At 37.6% G+C, this 22,110-nt stretch overlaps 1 pseudogene and 1 gene segment (V, D, J or C); both read right to left on the bottom strand.

The window, feature by feature from the left end:
• LOC109068660 overlaps positions 1-22,110 on the bottom strand; it is a 133,741-nt gene that overhangs the window by 44,271 nt on the left and 67,360 nt on the right. Inside the window, 4 exon segments of the C gene segment in view lie at positions 72-374; positions 593-913; positions 1,098-1,387; positions 1,739-2,042. Of these exon segments, the coding sequence occupies positions 72-374; positions 593-913; positions 1,098-1,257 (784 nt within the window).
• LOC122143914 overlaps positions 8,263-22,110 on the bottom strand; it is a 102,126-nt pseudogene continuing 88,278 nt past the window's right edge.

The following is a 22,110-nucleotide window of genomic DNA, read 5'->3' as shown; positions in this document are numbered from 1 at the left end:
TGAACAACAGATGAACAATGATAGTTTGGGAATGCTTGCACATTAATCACATAAAACTTATTTCTGTTTACTTTGGCTTGTTGACACTTGTAATGGAGCTCTTCTATTGTCCATATTGGCGTGAATGACTGCACAGGTGATGGTGGTTCTGGGATGTTCGTACTCTTGTTTTGACATTGTTAGTATGCTGAGAACAGACATGGAGTCCTTTTGATGGATGCGAGCACTGGTTCCGCCCTCTATGTAAGGCTCATTACCCACTGTCCATATTACATAGACATCGCCGAGTTTAGGGCTGGTGACCTCACACACATGAGAGATATGATCTTTGACGTTATCTGGTTTGTAAATGGTAACAGTGGGCTTATTTCCATCTGAATTGGAGGAAGTAATAAAGGTTCATTGAACAAACAGAAAAATCACACACTAATGAATAACAACAGTGTATCAAGGCAGTCTAATCTTTTTAACATACATAATTTCAATTGTGCTTAAAGACAATATTTTATTTTATTTTTTATTTTTTTTTTGCCAGGCAATTAAATTATAAGCATCTATCATAACTACACATGGATTTTTTACACTGACTTACCTCCTTTTTGAAAACGGATCTCCTGGTTGATGTCTCTGTTATTATTTGTGTCACGGATGGTGCAGATGACCATTTCACCATCAAACCATTTCTTTGTATCAACAGTGACATTGTGAATTCTTTTAAATTGTGAAGTGTCAGTAGAAAATTCAACATTCCCTGTTGTGATATTCTCAGTGGGTACACTTTCATCCTTCACTTTACATGATACTGAAGTATCTTGCACTTTTACATCTCCAGAAACAACAGCTTGCAAGACAATTTTATCATTATCAAATAGTTCTTTCTGAATTGGTGACTCCATTGTCAGTGACAATTTAGCTACAAAGGAGAAAGAAAGTAAATATTACTTATTTGTGTAAGTTTGGTGTCATCCGTGATATAAATATCTAATATATGTGTATATCTGTGAATTGGGATCAGTTTGAAGAAGTTTATCTTTGTGTGAATTTAAAAAAGAAGTAAACGTGAACTAGAGAGAGCAAATCAACATTAGATGACTTACCTTTGAAGTTTGCCTTGGTGTTAAACTGTTTTCCCTGGTGTGTGACCTCACAAGTATACTGAGTATCCACATCCCAGTTGTCACTGCTGACTTCATAAAAACTGTATCCGTTATAATAACCTTGATTATTAAGTTTACTTTCCAGTTTTAGCTGGCTCATGCTGTTTGTATTATTTATTTTCCATTGTACCAAGAGGTTGTTTGGGGGTTGAAATCTTCAATAATACACATGACAGATTTACTTTTTAGAGTTGTGACAGGAACCAAGCTCAGGGTTGGATTTCTTGGACCTGCAATTTAAAACAACGATTACATCCAGTGAAACTGTGTGGAGGACATCCGACATTTTGCAAACTTAAATACACATGTAGGTTGACATACTCTTTTGTGTGTGTGTGTGTGTGTGGGGGGGGGGGGGGGGGGGGGGGGGGGGGTGGGGGGGGGGGGGGCAAAGCAGAGATTACATTAAAAGCAAAAGGAAACAGTGCAACATGCCTTTTTAACCAAGCAAATAAAATGCTCTTGTTGTTGTTACATCAGTGTTAAATGTTGTATATTTATCATCTTCAATTTTGGTTTATAGAGTTGGGGGGTGGGTGTCTCATATGTCATTGCATGTTTTTTTTTTTTAATTAACTTACCTGGAGCAATAAGGGATTATTTTTTGCCGGCAGGATTTGAAGCTTCGCACTTGTATGGTTTTTGTGGATTCCAATCGCTTTTACTAATGCGCATATGGCTAATTTTGGTATATTTCTCCACCACTCCCGAATGCTGCATACTGCACGAAATCACTCAACTCCTTCGTATTATAATCCGTCCATTTAAAAGTAAGCGAGTCCGCAGGTGAGAAACCTCTTGCCATGCAGCCGATGGTGAAGAACCCAGTAGAATCAGGAGTACACTGGGACATGGCGAAGATTGACTTTGGTGGAGATGGTTGAGCTGTAGGGACAATGCATTGTTCTCAGACAATACACATACAATGTAATGTAGGCTAGTACATATGAACACTATTAGACCTGTTAGACAGCTAACCTGCCCATATGCGCCCTTCATACGGGACATGTCCCAGCCAGGATTTTAATATTACCTAAAACATCCAAAGCAGTTTGACCAATAACATGCAGGTATTGTACGTAATCGACCAATCGTGGGGCTGCGCGTGAGAAGGTGAGATCTACAGGGAACAGTCAAAGCGTTGCAAATATGCACACGTGTTTGTTCGTTCGTTTGACTTGAAGCGTCGCTGCTAAAAAAGCAAAAAAAAAAAAAAAGACAGCAGGTGCGACAGCGATCCGAAAGCATATGGAGCCGTCTGCTCTGCTCTCTAGCTCTCATGAATGTCGCACAACGATCGACCTGCAAACAGCCAAAACCTGTATATTTTAGGCAATATTAAAATCCTGGACCATGAACGGCGCATATAGAGAATAAACTGTTATAATTTGAAATGTTGAAGGTGTCTGAATATATTTTGGTTTGACTGTATCTATTCAATAAATTAAATCAGCCAGCTAACATTATACATTCTCTATTGATTTAATATTTTAAAAAATTACAAATGCTATAAAAAAAAAAAATTGGTATCGGTACTCGGTATTGGCAAATACAAAAAAATAAAAGTATCGGTATCGGGCGAGTACTGGAAAAAGTGGTATAATAAAATCCTGTTATTTTATATATTTTGCATCAAACATTTAATAATTACTTAGTATAAAACACTCTGCAAGCAAATTTGGACTTGAACTTGTAATTTAGTTATGCACCATAAACACTCAAATTAAATGTATATTTTTTACATAAAATTATGAATTGATTCATTTGTGGACGTTGTTCATGTGTTCATGTTAATGTAGAATTACCCGTAAACTTAAATGTGTAGAGAGGGAGACAGTGCCATGTCTAATAAACTCAAAGTAATCTTTTCAGAGTTAGATGGCAAAAGCACATATGCAAGAACATGGCATATATATGATCAATATATCTTACAAGTTGCCGTCAGGGGCATGTTTAGAGTTTTGAGGGCACTAAGAAGCTGTGCTTAGGGAAATCCCATCAGTGGCAGTCCTGTTCCCCCGTGGGACCCCCGTGGTTTGCATGTTGCCTAAACATGCTACTGGTACACTGTAAAAATTAGTAATTTAACTGTAAAATATTGTAATAACTAGTTATTATATAGGTTAGCCGTTCCCATACTATTATAATAAATTATAAAAGATCTAACCAGACATTTCATATAATTTTACAGAAAAATGCTGTTAATCAGTTTTTAGAAGTAAAATCAATATATCATTTAAAAACTGTCAAAAACTGCAAACTGATATTCCAAGAATTCCCTGTGTGACACTCTTTTTGTTAATGGAACATCTTCTGTTGTTTAATGAATATTTATTGCATTATTTTAGAGTCATGTGTCATTCTAGCAACCACTGCTGCCAAAGTTATTTTCTGAAAAAACTATGGAGTTTTTTTTATAGTGTAGCTGTGCAAAATGGCTCCATATCATCACAGATGTGATTCTGATATGAACCTGTGTCACATGGCTACTTGTGTAATATTGCGGTTTTACAAAAGTTTGACAGCACACGTATGTAAATAAATAGGAGTGTCTTTTAAAAACTACTTCCTTCTGCCACTGATTTAAATCTCAGGTTGACAGTTTATCAGATGAGCCCAGGCCTCTATTACTAAATAGAAAAAATCAGTTCAGAACTAGCAAAGGATTGCACTGCTGTAGAGTATTATGAAAGAGAGATGTACTGAAAGAGTGACAATTGCATCTGATACAGCATTCATTCTTCAGCTCAGTCTCATAATTCACAATAAAACATCAGTTTCAATGTCCAATGAAGAAAGAGTTATCTTTGTTTTTAAGATCCTTCAGCTGTTAAGAGGATTTGCATGCTGCAAGGTGTTGCTGAAAGTAAAAAAAAAAGTCCTTGTTTGCAATTTCAGTTTCTTTTAAATAAAAAATAATTGATATTTTGAGTATCAGAAGTAACAGTTGATTGTTTGTATGTAGGCCAATGAATGAATGAATGAATGAAGGAATGAATGGTTTTTTTTTTTTTTGATTGATTGATTGATTGGTAGGACGGATGCATGAAGGGTTTGGTTAAGTTTATTTGAGCCTAAACATGGTTTTAACTTTTTAATATCAGTGCCTTCATGTTTTGGATAGTATAGAACATTAGTGCTATATCTTTAGTGCAAATCATATCTCTGACCTAATATATAATATAATATATAAAAGTATAAAGTTTTCACTGAATCCATTTAAAAGAAAGGTAAAATAACAAATGTTAGCTTTGAGGTTTGATCACATGAACATTGCTTCTTCTTGTGGGTTTTTGGTTAGCAACTCAAAGGCACCAGTCACTGTGTCTGAAGATGGTAATAAAATATGACAATAACTCATAGTAAAACTGTGTCAGAACAAATTAATCTTGATAATTTCGGATAACTTTGATAGAAAGGTATGTAATGGATTACAATCAACCAAAAATTATTCAAACAGCTGTTAGTATTATTTACACAACTATCAATACTTAGTCGTGCCACCCTTAGCCATAATGACTGCCTGTAGTTTCCTGGGTATGCTGTCATCCAGCTTCATGCAAACCTGAACTTGAAATTGAAACTTCCAATTTTGTCCCCAGACTTTGTTTGAAAATTTTTTGGGTATAATTTGTCACAGTTTACTTTTTGCTATCCTCATTTCCATAAGTGAACTATAGTGTCCTGCACCCCACTAAAAATATAAAAATGTATATCTGGTCTCTGAATAATATTTGGTTTAACTATTAATCGGTTATTTTCACACTTAATTATGCCCATTAAAATATATTTTAAAAGTTTTTGTTACTTTCTTTGTTCATGTTTTTGCTCTATGGTTCATCATCTGTAATTTAATAGCATTAGAGCTGCTTCATTGCAGCGACTTATTAATGTAATGACGCGCTTTGCTGTAATAATGCAGGGAACCCATTTGTTATAAATCTCCTGTTATTTATCATAAATAGAAGTCGCGTTTTTTGTTTTTTGTCTGAAACAATTATGACCATTTAAATATTTTACAAGTTTTTCTTACTTTCTTTGTCAAGCAAGCAAAACGCGCAAGGCGTGCATGTAGTTGTACTGTTGCAGAACGAGAGGGACAGTAGTAACGTACTGCCTGCATTACACAGGCTGCTACGTTCACTTACACCAGAAAGTCATGTATGCCTAAGGTCGAAAATAAATGATGTTTATACTGAATGCCCTTATAAATAGTCTTTTTTTACGATTTAGTTTTAATCCAAATGCGTGTGCTAAGTGAGTGAACATCAAAGATCACACAACAGAAGTGCACGAGCGTGCTCTCTCTATAAATGATGTTTATACTGATTGTTTTACTTACTTGTTTGACATTTTTGACATATCCGACCGAACTAAAACTTTCCAGTGATGAACTGCATATTCACTTGACAAGCTCGCACATCTCCGCCGCTGAGCGCTCGATCCACTCAGCGTGCTTTGTCAGCTATACAGGCGTTAATACTGAATTTTTAACATTATATATTCATTGTATAAATATCCTACGTAGACAACCTTCATCTCTAATAACTTCATTTTGCTCTCCGTTGTTCTGTTGTCGGTGTTTCTTTGTCTGAATAGGGCACTTATCACGTGCTGTGTGGTATCGGGGCATTTTAACGAGTACAAGTACAAGAGCTCAGTATCGGTGCATTCCTAAACAAGACTATTCACAGCAAATTTGAAAGTGTTAAAGTAACACTCACAGTGAGAAAATTAACTTTTTCGGGGTTTATATAGGTCCACACTATAAAGAGTTTAAACTAACACTTTAAATAGTGTTACTTTTTTTTACACTTCTCTCCCCCTCATTTACACCAAGTTAGTGTTGAAACTACATTAGTTGTGTCAATAATTTTAACACCAAGAGACTTGTTATTTCCACTAATATAGTGTTCATACAAACCCTGATTAAGGAAATTAAGTGTAATCTGTATTCAACTAAAAATAACTGTGCATTGTTAAAAAAAAAAAAGTCAACACGCTGTATCAATTTGAAATTTTATTTTTAACACAGATGTAACAATTACACCAACACAAAAGAAGGTACAATATATTAACCATCATCTCACCCATATAAACACTGCAGATCAAAAGGACTGTAGAACTTCAAGCTGTTGACACTTTTGACACCAAGGCTTCCACGTAGGACAGGCTGAAGACATAGTAAACTTGAAAAAGTTCAAAGGCACTCATGGAGCTGGTTCCAACGCAAAGGGATGAGGCGCTTGTCCACAACGATGCAAGTGGTCGATCCTGCCCTCAATCCTTTCTGATCCCAGCAGGAATGACTGGTGGCCCTCCCTCCCACTGAGATGGCCTTCAATACTGGTGCAGGACTGAAAAAACCTCCCTCCCACTGAGATGGCCTTTAATACTGGTGCAGGACTGAAAAAAGCACAAAAAAAGCAGTAATTACAATGGGAAATTATAAATGCATAAAAAAATCCCCACATATTTAACACACCTTAACCCAATACGTGTCAAAAAAAAAACCCCAGTTGATATCACGCTTTGTGATACAGTGAAAGTAATACGTCATTAAATGAATTTCCTCACTACCCCCCACAAATTTTTTTTATTTTTTTATTTTATTAAATTTGCTGATACACCCTCAGCCAAACCAAGCTATGTGACTGACTGACTTCATTAGAACACAGAGTTGTACATGCACATCCGAGAGCTGTAGGTCAATATAATGAAAGTGAACACACACAGAATCAGTCAGAGAGTCCAAAAGGAACATTTAGACAGATAATGCCAGTGTCTAGAAAAATGTGCAGGGGTGGAATCCCAAGGACCATATGATTGAAAACTACTGTATTTAAACATTCACAATGACTTTGCAACGGTATTGTTAGTTTTACCTTATGGAAATGCACAAGTCTGTCAACAGCCTCTGTTGGACTGATCTTGGTCTTCTTCCTCCCTGGAGCAGGAGATGCAACGGCAGCTGGACAGATGACATGTCACTGTCCCAATCTGAATGAGTAGATGTTTAGGGGGTTGTGGGCGATTTAGGAAAACAAAAACAAACATTTAGTGCTCACAACAACAAGCAACCAGAGCAAATATGAAATTGACATCCTCACAAATAATGCCAACCATTTTCAGATCCTTGTCCACCTGCTGCATTGAGAAGACACCAAATTTCTGCTGTTGAAGTAAGAGACTGGGCGTTTTCGAAGATCTTTTGCTTGAATGCGGTCTCCCACCTCTCAAGAAGCTTGTTGGATGTCTCAGCATTGGACAGCAGGGCAAAGTCCTGATTTGTCTAATGACAAAGCATATTACAAGATTTCTAAGGTTACTTTTTCATCCTTTACCACCAAAATGGATAGTGTTGTTTGTTTTAGGACTAAGACATCATGAATGTGCAAATGAGTCAAACTTAGTAATTATGCCACAAAAAAAGGAGCACAAAACTTCATGTCCAACTAGACTGTGTTACAAGTACATCAATACAAAAGATTCTTACATAGCCCTTTGTTAAAAACGGATCTCTCAGGCTAGGAAAGAGAGAAATAATGGAGGGTGGGTATCCTCCTTCAATGTAAAAAAAGAAAATAGGTTAATGCTAATCTTAATATTGTTTTCTACACCAATTGACACAGCTGGTGTGTATTTATTGCATCTGTACACTTAAGTCTTACCTATGAATTTCTGTCATGTGACTGACAATATTAACAAGCTGACATCTGGTGTTTTACAACAGGGTTTCATTAGTTAACATGGACTAAGAATGCACAATACTTCTACAGCATTTAATAATCTTAGTTAATCTCAACATTTCCTAATACATTATAAAAATCAAAAGTTGTATCTGTTAACATGAATGCACTATGAACTAAAATGAACAAACAGTTCTACTTTTATTAACTAATACTAAAGTTAGTCATTGTTAGTTTGCACATTAATGTTAACAAATGAAACCTTATTGTAAAGTATTAACATACACAATCCCTATACCTCAAGCATAGTTCCTATATGACTAAATACAATTCTAGGCAGTAGCACAAGATTCTTAGCTTACCTTCAGTTAGAAAGTCTTGGAAAGTACTATCGCTGTGTAGTTTTACTCATTTTTTCACTCCTTGATGAACATGGCGAAAACTGTTGGTAAAGAAAAATGCAAATTATGACGTTGTTAATGTTAAAGTAAATTCACAGAGCCGCTCGTCAGAAGCTCCATTTGTCACCCCGCAAATCTTAACGTTACATTAAAGTGATATTGCAGCAAACACGTGTTTCATTTAATGAGCGAATTCTTATTAGTTCATAGTCATATGCTGGCAGTTATTATCTGATGATTTATCTCTGCTGCCTTCTACTCTGCAGACGAGAGTAACCACAATATATTTAAATTCCTTGGACCATCAGAAGCTGTGTGTTCAAGGTCCACGTATATATATATATATATATATATATATATATATATATATATATATATATATATATATAAAAAACGTGGTTACTGATTGCTGCTCACTTTAAACAGCCAGAGATTATTTGTGGAACAATGCACAGTTATACTAAAATATTGGAGACAAAAATGCATTACAATGTCTTTTGGCAACACAAACGTGAGCCCCAAGAAGGGGAATATGGATGCTGCTTTAATTTTAACTCATTAAACAGTTACACAAATCACAGAAATTACGTTATCTTCCCCAGATTCTAAAATATGAACACTTACGTTTAAAAACTGCTAACTAAAAAAACACTGCCATTCTTACCTCAGTTTGCTAGCTAACAAGTGGTGCAGCTAAATGGCCTCGAGATCCTGTCGGCGGTCTGTCCCGTTATCTGAAAAGAAATAATGTTAGCACTCTGGCAATGTTGAGAAACGTACTAATATTATTCTAAATCGTTAGAAACATAAACTAAACATGAAAATTGGTCAGTTTAAGTGGTTATAAAATATTATACCTGTTTGAACACTGTCCTCTCCTCATGCCCCTTTGGAGGGGCAGGTGCTCAAAGTATAAAAGGGCACATGGAACACGGCTTTAAATAGCGCTGCTCAAAATATCAATACAGCAATATATTGTGATGCATTACTTGCTGATTCCCATATCGATATGGATGATTATGTATTGATACGGCAGCCAATGCTGTGATGCAGTTTTGAAAAAGAAACAGAATAGAAAAGACAATTTTAAGTTTAAAAGTTAAAAAAATATTTTCTTTCCACCTAATAATAACTCTGGGATTAGAAACTGAAATGTCTTAAGTTGTCCCAACCTGATGGCTTTTTCTTCTCTGTTCTACAGAATAATTAAGAACAGCTGTTATAGTAAAAACTATAGAAAACTTTATAGTAAAATCAACGTGGCCCATGTTTCGGACAGTACAATATAGTTTTATTATCTGAGAAAAAAAAACATTAATTTGGGGATAGGATGATGGTGGCCATGGCATCTGTCTCCTTCTCCTGACCTGTTGTTCCCTGCTCTATTTCTGTCGCTCGTGCCTCTACATTTCCCTCTTTTCTCACCAGCCTCTTTCTGCACTGTTTCTGTTGCTTGTGCCTCTACATTTTCCACTTTCTCACCAGCCTCTGTCTCCTGGCTTGCTGTTCCTTGCTCTCTTTCTGTCACTTGTGCCTCTACATTTCCCTCTTTTTCTTTCTCTATCTCCATCTCCTCATCTGATCTATTACTTTCCACTCTCTGTCCATCTAGGAACAAGGCACAATTTACTATTTCAGCATTAATCTATTATTTTAACCATCACTACTACTCTTGCACCTAATCAATAAGTCCACCTTAAATATTGATACAAAACATTAAACCACTGATACACTGGATCATAATTTACTTTTTTATAATTAAGCTTGTAGTTGTTGTTGTCTAAAATTGAACACCTTTGCAATGTAACACAAATGACAGGCTACATGTGTTATCCTGTTGTGCTCTTCATGGAACCAGCTGGATAGAGATCCACTGCCTTTTGCTGCCTCAAGCAGCTCCTTCTTTTTTTTTTTAATCCTCTCTGCACTGCAGAACACACACACAAACACAAAAGGACATTTTTTACCTTTTCCTGAAACCTACTAGGGTCACATCTCCTTCACACTGCACTTGATGTCAGGTCAGGTATATTATTCATTTTATATTGACATTGATATTTTTACATTTATTTCCAGAGAGATATTATTGAGTTTACAGGCTAAAGTGGTCTTGCTGTTGTAAACACTGTTGCTATTGTAGAAAAAATTTGATGTCAGGTGTCACAAAATATAATTATATTTTAATTCATTTTAATATTTTTATAATGATAATTCAGAGAATGAGAAAATCTGAATAAACCTAACCAGTGTTGTGATAATTATTTTTAAGGCACACTACGTTTTTAAAAAATAAAGTTAAAAAAAAAAAAAAATACTGTAATATAATAATAGTTTAGTCAAATAACATAAAAAAGACCGGACCCCTCGATGCCTGTGAAATTTTTTTACTTCTAAAATAAAGGTTACATTAATTATTATATACAGGATATATGCATGTTCTCACATCACATCAAAATCACTTCGCTGAGAATGAAACACCACTTACCAGCTGCCACGATGTTGAAAATATCCTCTAGCAATTAAAAAATGCGCGTGCAGCATGAGGAATCTTCCCGGTTGGATGAGGTAAATCACTTCGCTGAGGATTTTTCCCGGTCAGGTGAAAGGTCATCATATTGGTCATTTTATTTACGACTAAATTTTTATTAATATATTATGATTGGGCGTGGGCAGGCATTCACAAAAGTGTTAGGAAATTTTGCTTTGACAAAGGGGCACTTTGGGCACCAAGGGGCAAAGGGGCAGGTGCTCAAGCCCCCCTCCCCGCACGTGCCAGCTGCAAGTGTTAATGCCATTCAAATCAACACCAGAATCAATACTTTTTAACTCTGATAAATTAACACCATAAAAACAACACTAATCAACACTGGATATTTTGCTGTGTTGTTAAACACCAAATGTCAGCGTGCATCTAGAGAAGAAAAGCATAGGGTTATTTTAACAGGTCAATCAAGAGCTCAGAGGTTTGATTCTGACAGTATCATCAGGAAACACCTGCGCTGTTGGGTGGAAGCATCTATCCGATCTGTTAAAAACTGTGTTTTACATAAACAGTCATTTCAGTTTCACTTGAGCTCATTTGACACAGAATAAAGATAAAACATGATATCAGAATATAAATAGAACAATCTCCTCATTTACTGCAACTAAACTTTGTGTGTCTGTGTGTGGTGTTTCTAGTAGTGTCATTGTGAATGAAGTTCAGTATAGCTAAGGTTTAAGTGAAAGTGTTGTTTGGCAGGAAATAAAATAATGATGGCATTACTAGGGAAAGATGCATTAAAATACACACACCAATTGCAATAATATTCAAAACATGCAACAAATTACACAGAATTGTGACAGTGTACCAAAAAAAGGGAATCTTCACATCATAGTCAGGTTTCCCCCTTAACATTGTTGTGCATTATTGTCATTTAATATTTATTATAAAGCCTTAATCATACTTTTGTGTGTGTATAAGATTTAAAAGTGCAAAATGGTTACATACGATGGCAGTGTGTGTCACGCTGTAGTGTAGTCTATATGGGCATGTAATAAATACAGAATTTAATAGTCTCTTTTTGATTATTTTACTGTATGAAGTCTTAAGGTGAAAATGATGATTAATATTGCACTACAAATGTTTGACGACTGCTTTAAGTAGGTGTTTTTAGCCCACTACATTTAATTGATTGGAGAAAAAAAAGTATCTTGTTAAAATAAAACAAAATACGAAGAAAAGCAAATACTTAAGATTTTAGGATTTAATTATTTTTTGCAGTGAATATGTTTCTGGTATGTTGTATGTTTTGGCAACAATCCTCTTAACCCTAACTGTGTAGCTTTTTATTTCTTAGACAATCATGATGGAAGATGTGCACATATTCCAGGATGACAATGATAAGATTCATCAGACTCAAACTATGAAAGAGTGATTCAGCGTGCATGAATCACAGAGTCCTGATCTTAACCCCATTGAAAGCTTCAGGATGTGCTGGAGTAGAAAAAATAACACAATCTAAACATATCAAACACAAAAGTTAACATGGCTGAATTATTTTGGGATAACTTATACTCTGTACCTAATTGAAATTACATCTAATTAACACAAAATACTTATATTGAAACTATATGAATATGAAAGGAAACAAATTATGCAGAACCAGTGGCCAGAATTCAGTTGATTAAATCAACAACAACAAAAATGTCTGTGTTTTACAGAGGTTTGTAACGTTTCACTGTTTCACTAAATCAACAACAACAAAATTGTAATTTAATATCTATTATAAAACCCTTATTTTTCTCTTTGTGTGTGTGTGTATAAGATCTAAAAACTGGGTAACACTTTATAATACATTTCATGAATAAATCATTAACAAACATTATATTTAACTAATCATTACTTAATATATATATATTTTTTTTTTCACATATCTAGAATTATGAGATAATGTGCTTGTTAACTAATGAACTTATTAAACTTTACCAAATGATTAACAAATCATTATTTAATGTAAACTGAAATGCTTACAAATGTCATCAGACTTTCAATTCATATGATCATGCATTTTTTCTTTTAAATCTGCAAACGATTTTGACAGATGGTTTACAATGATTAAAAGCTTCATTAATAAATCATTAACAAACATTATATAATGCTTAAAGGATCATTAATTAATGTTTACATGTCATTTAAACTTTCAATGTGTTTTAAAAATCTACAAATGATTTTAACAGAAATTATACAATGATTACACGTTTATTTGTTAATGTACTTTTGAATGCTTACAAATGTTATTAAACTTCAGTTCAAATATTAATGCTCTTTTTTTACATTTAAACATTTTGTGAAAATATAACTTAATTAGTCATTTTAATCACTTCACAAATTATTAATGTTAGTGTATTCATTAACTCATAAACACTGTATGTAAAGGTCATTTATTTGGTCTAGGTTTGTTGTGTAGACTTCCTATTTGTGCATCTTAAATCATTTAATAATCATTTGTTAATGTTTTTGCAGTACCCAATCTAAAGTTGAGACTCTTCATCATTTGTAAATGTTTATAAACATTTACAATTTTTTAAAAACCTTTTTTGGCACTGGACTTTATCTACTGTAACAATGTTTGTGTAAAGGTGGTCAGTTAAGTTTATATTGATGCTTGGTAAAGACATAACACACGTTGTAATTTGGGTGCAAAAACATGTTTTTATTACCACAGCACTTATATTAGTGTGCTATTTTGTATCATTAAACAGAATTTTCCTTGAATCATACATCAATGGGGTGTGTGTGTGGAATGTTAATTATTAGGTAATGTTTAATACATTTATTAGTAAACATTAACAAGTACTAATTATTTCACGTTTCTAGATATGTGAATATATATTAACTAATGATCAGTTACACATTACATAATGTTTAGTAATGATTTATTAATGAAAGTTATTATAACGTGTTTACCCAGATTTTTATCTGCTCATTTTTATTATTTGTATGAAGTCTTCAGGTGAAAAATTATTGAAGAAAATCTATTTCTTTTGCACATTATAGATGTACTATTGTGATCATTAATTTGCAGATGCTTCTGACCCTTTTTGTAATGGGGTTGAAATACTGTGCCCCAGCTAGACCCGTAATACACAGACAGACCAGTCCATAACAAAAACAAATACCCTGGTATCACAGCACACACATTTATCTGACTTTGGATCAGTGATCGCTACATTTTCATAATGACTTCTAAAAGTCGCTATTTAGTAATATGCCTGAAATAGCAAGTCTTAAAAAATGTGGGTATACTTTCAAATTAATAATAACAAAAATAACAAAAATGTTATATGATATGACTGATATGCAAGAAATTGTTCAAATACACTGCCTGGCCAAAGAAAAGTCGCCATTTGGATGTAAAGAAAATACTTTAGATTTTAAGATTTAATCATTTTTGGAGTGATTAATATGTTACTGGCATGTTGTATGTTTGACAGCACTTCTCTTAACCCTAACTGATACAGTAGCTTTTTATTTCTCAGACAACCATGATGGAAGATGTACCCATGCACACATTCCAGTATGACAAGATTCATCAGAACTGTGAAAGAGTGATTCAGGGAGAGTGGTTTGACTCTCCCAATGTCAAAGAAAACTTAAACAGAGCACACAATATTTTATATACATCTGATTAAACTATGTGAATGTATACTGTGAACCCAAACAAATTATGTGCAACCTGAGTCCATAATTCAAACTGAGCAAATATCCAACAAAAGTATCCATATTTTATTGGGATTTAAGAAGTGAAATGTTTCACTGTAGCCACTCCATGCACAGTGATACATGCTTCCTCAAAAACTCTGCGTGCAACAGGCTTTACACACAGCAGCATATTTTTCTTTCTGCTGCAGGTTCTTTCAAAGCATTTAAATGCAACAGTTTAGCTGTGTAATGCTGTACATTTATGTAGCCAATGTTATGTAGTGGATCATTACAAATTAAAACGTTAACCAGTTTTTAGACCGGGACTGAAGTTTTTGTTATACCTTTTATCACCGTGGCCGCTATATTGCACAGTAATCCGACCAATAGACTATATTGTGATATATAAGATATTATGATAATATAAATGACCATTATCTGATAATATTCATGGGTTTATTGACATTATGTGGTCAATAAGGGAGGAACAGACCCCAATTGCAGCCATCTCATTAGATGCCGAGAAGGCTTTTGACATGATGGAGTGGGGTACCTTTTTAAAATTCTAGAAGTATATGGGTTTGGGAACACATTTATAATGGTTTATAATGGATTCAATTATTGTACAAACAACCGGTAGTAGCGGTACAAACTAATGGATTCATTTCAGAGTATTTTTTACTAGGTAGAGGGAACACGGCAAGGCTCTCCACTCTCCCTGTTGCTGTTTTGTCTTGCTTTGGAACCTTTAGCTGCTGCAATTAGAAAAAAAACAAGGATTTTTCCTGGCATTGTAGCAGGGGGGACAAACACACAAGCTTATGCTTTATGCAGATTTTACTATTTGTCTCTGATCCTGGTAGGTCTATACCTTGTCTCCTTAGAATAACTGAATTTTTTCTAGATTTTCAGGTTATAGGGTGAATTGGTCTAAATCGGAAGCCCTTGCACTGACTTGCCCTGCCTCAGCTTTTCACCCTGGCATGTTCCAATGGCCTAAGTCAGGTATTAGATATTTAGGAATTCTATTTCCCCCAAATTTAAATGACTTAGTAAGAGTTAATTTCGACCCCTTAATGAAGAAGATTTCCTGTGATATGGATAGATGGGCTCCACTCCATATGTCAATGGCTGGAAAAGTCAATATAATTAAAATGAGTTGTACGCCAAAATTAAATTATTTATTACAGTCTCTCCCAATACAAGTACCACTTTACTACTTTAAACAGTTTGACAGAATATGTAAGATTTTTATTTGGAAATGGTGAGTATCCTCGGATGCATTCTAATAAGTTGCAGAGACCTGTTGAGAAAGGTGGTTTAGGCCTGCCTAATGTTTTTTATTTTATTATTATGCTTTCAGTCTCAGACACCTGGCTCATTGGTCACTGCCGCCTGAGCGAGCTCCCCCGTGGTATATAATTGAACAATTTGTCTTGCCTTCGATCTCATTATTGCAGAGTCTGTCCATCAAACTGGATAGCTATGTGAAAAAACATCCTATTATTTCATATTTGCACACAGTTTTGGGTAAAGATTTCCCGTCTGCATAGCTCTGACCCTTACCTGAATGCTTGTTCAAGTATATGATTGAATCCTAAACTGTGTATTAATAAAGTCCCCTTTCTATGGAGGGAATGGATTAAGAAAGGTGTCATTATATTAAGTGACCTTTATGAAAATGGTAATCTGAAGTCATTTAAACATTTACGTCAGCAGTATGGTATATCTAGATCTCAGTTTTTTCGGTATTTACAGTTATGACATTTACGTTGTACTACTTTTTGTTCTAGTACACAGCTTCCTAAGTCAGCAGACATTCATTGTATGATAATGTCAGCATATGGGAAGGGTCATGAAGCATCAACATACTACTCCTGGCTGATTCAAAATCATGGTGATGGAGCGGTATTAGCTCTTAAGAAAAATATGGGAAAGAGACTTGAATTTAACATTTGATGATGAGGAGTGGTATAGAGGAGTTTTAAAAAATGTCAAAACGGCATCTAAGGATGCAAAAATACACCTAACACAGTTTAAGATAGTGCACCGTTTTTACTGGACTCCTTCCAGACTGTTTCAGGCTTGGGTTAAAACATACACCATATTGCTGGAGATGTAAGACTGAGGATGGAGACTTAACTCATACCCTCTGGTCCTGTACAAATGGGTTAAAACATACACCATATTGCTGGAGATGTAAGACTGAGGATGGAGACTTAACTCATACCCTCTATCAATAAAAAATGTTAATCACAGTATAAATGACCATTTAAAATGCCAGTGAAGACATACTGCTAGTTTGTGATATGCATGATACGTCTGGGCATGAGGTTGCAGGTTCTCACACTCATTTCGAAATTACATGAAATATGCCGGGCTGGATTTAGTTTACAATTTGGATTATTTTTATATGATCCCGTGAGTCCTGATCAATGCAATTTAAGCTATTTCTGAAGTGCTTCTTTGCTGGAAAGCACTCTCACCAGATAATGTTTTTATAGGCCGTTTTTCAAAATCTTTAAATTATTTTTTTATTATTTTGTTAAAAGTTTTCTAATTATTAAGCAGTGTCTCATGTAGGTTTTTTTCCCGCTTGTATTTTATGTGGTGACCACTGAGAGGTGCTCTGGGGAATATATTTTTCTTTCTCGGTTTTCTTCCCTGACTGTGATGTATTTTGCAAAGCAAAAGTAAAACTTAAAAACAAAGTTTGTTGCTCTAACAGGAAAGAGTTCCGTGTCTTTAGTTAAAAATCAACACTTCTTTTATAAAGAACACCGTTCCCTTTCAAGGGAACTTCGAACTGGGTCCTCTAGGGGTCGCTATGGGGAACACCTCCTCGTGACCCGTGTCTGAAGCATACATTGAAAAAACACCAACGAGTTTGGCCGGCACCAGCCTCTGACGTCACTACCGGCGCGACTATAAACAGGCACCGGGACGACACGTCATTCTGTTCTTCATCTTCAAAACTGACATTTTGTTTGAAGCGTGCATCTGAAAGAACCGGTAAGAGTGCTCTTTCTCTGTCCATCATGGCGACTACTAGCAAGCGTTTAGACAATGTGTGCATCCGTGTCGGCGTTATTTGACACCCGATGACACACACGATCTTTGCTTCATTTGTTTGGGATCTTTGCTTCATTTGTTTGAGAGCACGCACGCGATGTCTTTGAGGAGACAATCTGCATGCATTGCGAGTGTTTTTTTCAAGGAAAAAGCTCTGCTCTCGTTCGTCTCTCTTTTCCGAGAAAAAAAAAAAAGGCAGCCATCTGCTTCCCCGCGGTTCAGGACCCGCCGCTGCTGAGGCACGGAGGAGAATGAGCTCGTGAGAATTTCAGGTGGATCTGTCTGAATGGTTTAAAGAGGGATTTTTTCCCTTTCGCGCTCATAATGGCGGCAGACGAGAGAGAGCCTCGGGAGGATGAATGTTATATCTTTAACACTTTCTGATACTGAGGTTAGTGCTCTGCTGGGTTTTTTTACCCCGGAAAAGCAGGAGATATTTGAGGATGGTGAAGAAGCTGAGGCTGAGCCTTCTCAATCTCTCCTGCTCTGCGTATGTAGAGCTGTTGGAGTTTATGGATCGCGCCTCATGAGCGATATCTTTCCGACCATAGCCCTCCAGCTCAGGTGAGCCTCCTATTTCTGCCTGATCTCCATACAGAGATCGAAAGGAAATGAAAGAGGCCGTTTTCTTCTCGCATCCATCGGTTTCGGCATAAGAGTTTTGCCGACATTGAGGCGATGCGCGAAAACTGCTATGAGAGGATGCCCCCTGTAGAAAGAGCTTTCATTCTGCAGAGAAGACATCCTCTCTTAATCTCCCTCCTTGCCATCTAAGCGAGTTAAGCAGGCTACCAAGCAGGCCACCTTTGCCAAGCGCAGGACTATGGCGGCCATGGTGGTGGGGGAGAGACTTCTGTGGATGAACCTGGCAGACATCGGGAAGAAAGAAAAGGCTTTCTTCTCGATGCTCAGGTTTCGCCTTCTGAACTTTTCGGTATTTCCGTTGAGACGGTGATCGAGAAGTTCGGGGAGACGAAGGCACACTCCGCTGCTTTCATTTTGTTATTTCCGTTGAGGTGGTGGTTTGGGAGTTAGGGGAGTAGGGGTCCTGGCCTGTCTCGATCTGAGGATCAAAGATGGGCACAGAAGGCTAGTGTCGCGACTCGCACTCTTCCCCCACCTGCGGGCAGGGGTAAGAGGAATTGTGGGTCACAAGGACGTAAGCAGAACCTAAGGGATGTGATCCAGACGAGGCAGCGTTCTCATCTGAGTCAGAGTGATACTGAGGTATCTACTCGTTCCCTTTAGGGATTTTTAACTTCTGCTTTTATCCTCCCCTTCCTAATTCCCCTGTAACCACCAGCTCTCCACCTGATCGAGGTTAGGTGGAAACCTCTAATGCATAACAGTCTCTTATGCTGGACCTATAATGTTTTTGGCTGGTTCTATGTTCATAGCAACCACCTTACTGATGGTCCGGACTAAAAGGAGGTGCCCCTTGAGCGGGGCTCCAGTGCAGGAGGGTGGGAGTATAAAAATAACCCTTTCTGTATATACTTATGTGTAAATTGGTGGTGGTTATGTGTCTACTAATAAACTCTGTGAGTTTCCTTTGCAGTGCTCAGTTACAGTGTTTACTAAACACTCGTCAGCACCAGCCATCCGGCTTCATGTTCCGGTATTAGGCACCTGAGATCACAGGTTTCTGCGGGAGCCTCCTTGATCATCAGGCCTGGCACAGCACTGCAGGGAATTTCATGGATGTCCAGCCAGGTCACCCTGAGGGGTCTCCTGGCCGCTTAGGTGCTGTCGCATCCAGTGGGAAGTGAAGGTGGCAGTTACAGAAGTCTTCTTGTATATGCTGCCTCAGGTGATGCTCCCCTCGCTACAGGTCTGTAAAATTTGAGCTTGCCTCTCCCGTGCGGTTCAGCGCCTCTGCCATGCTTGGGAACCTTTAGGTACACACGCTAAGCTCTGTGTACTTTCTGAAAACCACATGGTGGTCAGTGTGCACGTGAACACTTTGCGCACTTTCTAAAAATCCACGTATTGGTAAGTGTGCACACAAGACTTTGCGCACTTTCTGAAATCCTGTATGGTAAGGGTTTACGCGCTCCGCCTCGTTCCCTTTCTTGAGATGATTAGACCTTGGTTCCTTGGGCTCCATTCAGTCAGTGTGTATTCGTTTATACACTTCAAGCATCGCTTCCCTCAACATGAGGGGCTATTTGGGTGATTCTCGTGGTAGTTTAGCAGCACTCCCCTTTCCCAAGAAGGGTAGCCTATGAGCGCGCTACTCTGGATTCAGGAGTTCTCCTCTCATATGAGACTGAGTTCACTGTTTTACCCAGAGTGCTCCAGCATTATTTTTCACAGATCGAGTATCTTTGTTCAACCTAAACAAAAAAAACACTTTTTTTTTTGTGATGTGTATTTTTTCAGGAACTCTCACAATGCAAATGCAGATGCACCAAAACAATGGGCTTTGATCTCCCTCGTGGAGCCAAACAAACAGATAGGAAGATCTGGAAGAAAGACCATTTGTTCTTTGGTACTTTCAACCCCTCCTTCCCCCCAGGGCACATGGTCCAGGCATCTAAAAGTTGTTATGCTCACATAAAACATTTACTATATCTTCAGGATTCATGCTTGTAAACTTTTCATGTTTTGGTGTCATTTTAAAGGTCTTTGTGCGATTAGTAAATTGGTCTCAATTTCAAAGTAGTCACTTGTATTATAAGAGAGATGGAAAACTTTTGTAGAATTGTGTTAGCTACCAAGCAGGCTACCAAGCAGGCCACCTTTGCCATGCGCAGGACTATGGCGGCCATGGTGGGGGCGGAGAGACTTCTGTGGATGAACCTGGCAGACATCGGGAAGAAAGAAAAGGCTTTCTTCTCGATGCTCAGGTTTCGCCTTCTGAACTTTTCGGTATTTCCGTTGAGACGGTGATCGAGAAGTTCGGGGAGACGAAGGCACACTCCGCTGCTTTCAGATCCTTCGTTCCACGAAGGTCCAGGTCTGAGCCCGAACTACATAGGGGTCCTGGCCTGTCTCGATCTGAGGATCAAAGACGGGCACAGAAGGCTAGTGTCGCGACTCACGCTCATCCCCCACCTGCGGGCAGGGGTAAGAGGAATTGTGGGTCACAAGGACGTAAGCAGAACCTAAGGGATGTGATCCAGACGAGGCACCGTTCTCATCTGAGTCAGAGTGATACTGAGGTATCTACTCGTTCCCTTTAGGGATTTTTAACTTCTGCTTTTATCCTCCCCTTCCTAATTCCCCTGTGACCACCAGCTCTCCAACTGATCGAGGTTAGGTGGAAACCTCTAATGCATAACAGTCTCTTATGCTGGACCTATAATGTTTTTGGCTGGTTCTATGTTCATAGCAACCACCTTACTGATGGTCCGGACTAAAAGGAAGGGTGCCGCTTGAGCGGGGCTCCAGTGCAGGAGGATGGGAGTATAAAAATAACCCTTTCTGTATATACTTATGTGTAAATTGCTGGTGGTTATGTGTCTACTAAATAAACTCTGTGAGTTTCCTTTGCAGTGCTCAGTTACAGTGTTTACTAAACACTCGTCAGCACCAGCCATCCTGCTTCATGTTCCGGTATTAGGCACCTGAGATCACAGGTTTCTGCGGGAGCCTCCTTGATCATCAGGCCTGGCACAGCACTGCAGGGAATTTCATGGATGTCCAGCCAGGTCACCCTGAGGGGTCTCCTGGCCGCTTAGGTGCTGTCGCATCCAGTGGGAAGTGAAGGGTGGCAGTTACAGAAGTCTTCTTGTATATGCTGCCTCAGGTGATGCTCCCCTCGCTACAGGTCTGTAAAATTTGAGCTTGCCTCTCCCGTGCGGTTCAGCGCCTCTGCCATGCTTGGGAACCTTTAGGTACACACGCTAAGCTCTGTGTACTTTCTGAAAACCACATGGTGGTCCGTGTGCACGTGAACACTTTGCGCACTTTCTAAAAATCCACGTATTGGTAAGTGTGCACACAAGACTTTGCGCACTTTCTGAAATCCTGTATGGTAAGGGTTACGCGCTCCGCCTCGTTCCCTTTCTTGAGATGATTAGACCTTGGTTCCTTGGGCTCCATTCAGCCAGTGTGTATTCGTTTATACACTTCAAGCACTGCTTTCCTTAACATGAGGGGCTATTTGGGTGATTCTCGTGGTAGTTTAGCAGCACTCCCCTTTTCCAAGAAGGGTTGCCTATGAGCGCGCTACTCTGGATTCAGGAGTTCTCCTCTCTCATATGAGACTGAGTTCACTGTTTTCCCAGAGCGCTCCAGCATTATTTTCACAGATCGAGTAACACTTTTTTTTTTTTTGTGATGTGTCTTTAATCATATTTGTGAAGCCAGACTTTCAGGAACTCTCACAATGCAAATGCAGATGCACCAAAACAATGGGCTTTGATCTCCTCGTGGAGCCAAACAAACAGATAGGAAGATCTGGAAGAAAGACCATTTGTTCTTTGGTACTTTCACCCCTCCTTCCCCCCAGGGCAACATGGTCCAGGCATCTAAAAGTTGTTACGCTCACATAAAAACATTTACTATATCTTCAGGATTCATGCTTGTAAACTTTTCATGTTTTGGTGTCATTTTAAAGGTCTTTGTGCGATTAGTAAATTGGTCTCAATTTCAAAGTAGTC

Source organism: Cyprinus carpio, unplaced genomic scaffold (genome assembly GCF_018340385.1).
Source record: "Cyprinus carpio isolate SPL01 unplaced genomic scaffold, ASM1834038v1 S000006530, whole genome shotgun sequence".
NCBI lineage: Eukaryota > Metazoa > Chordata > Actinopteri > Cypriniformes > Cyprinidae > Cyprinus > Cyprinus carpio.
Note: the sequence above shows the minus strand (reverse complement) of the source record. Positions and strands in the feature narration are given on the sequence as shown.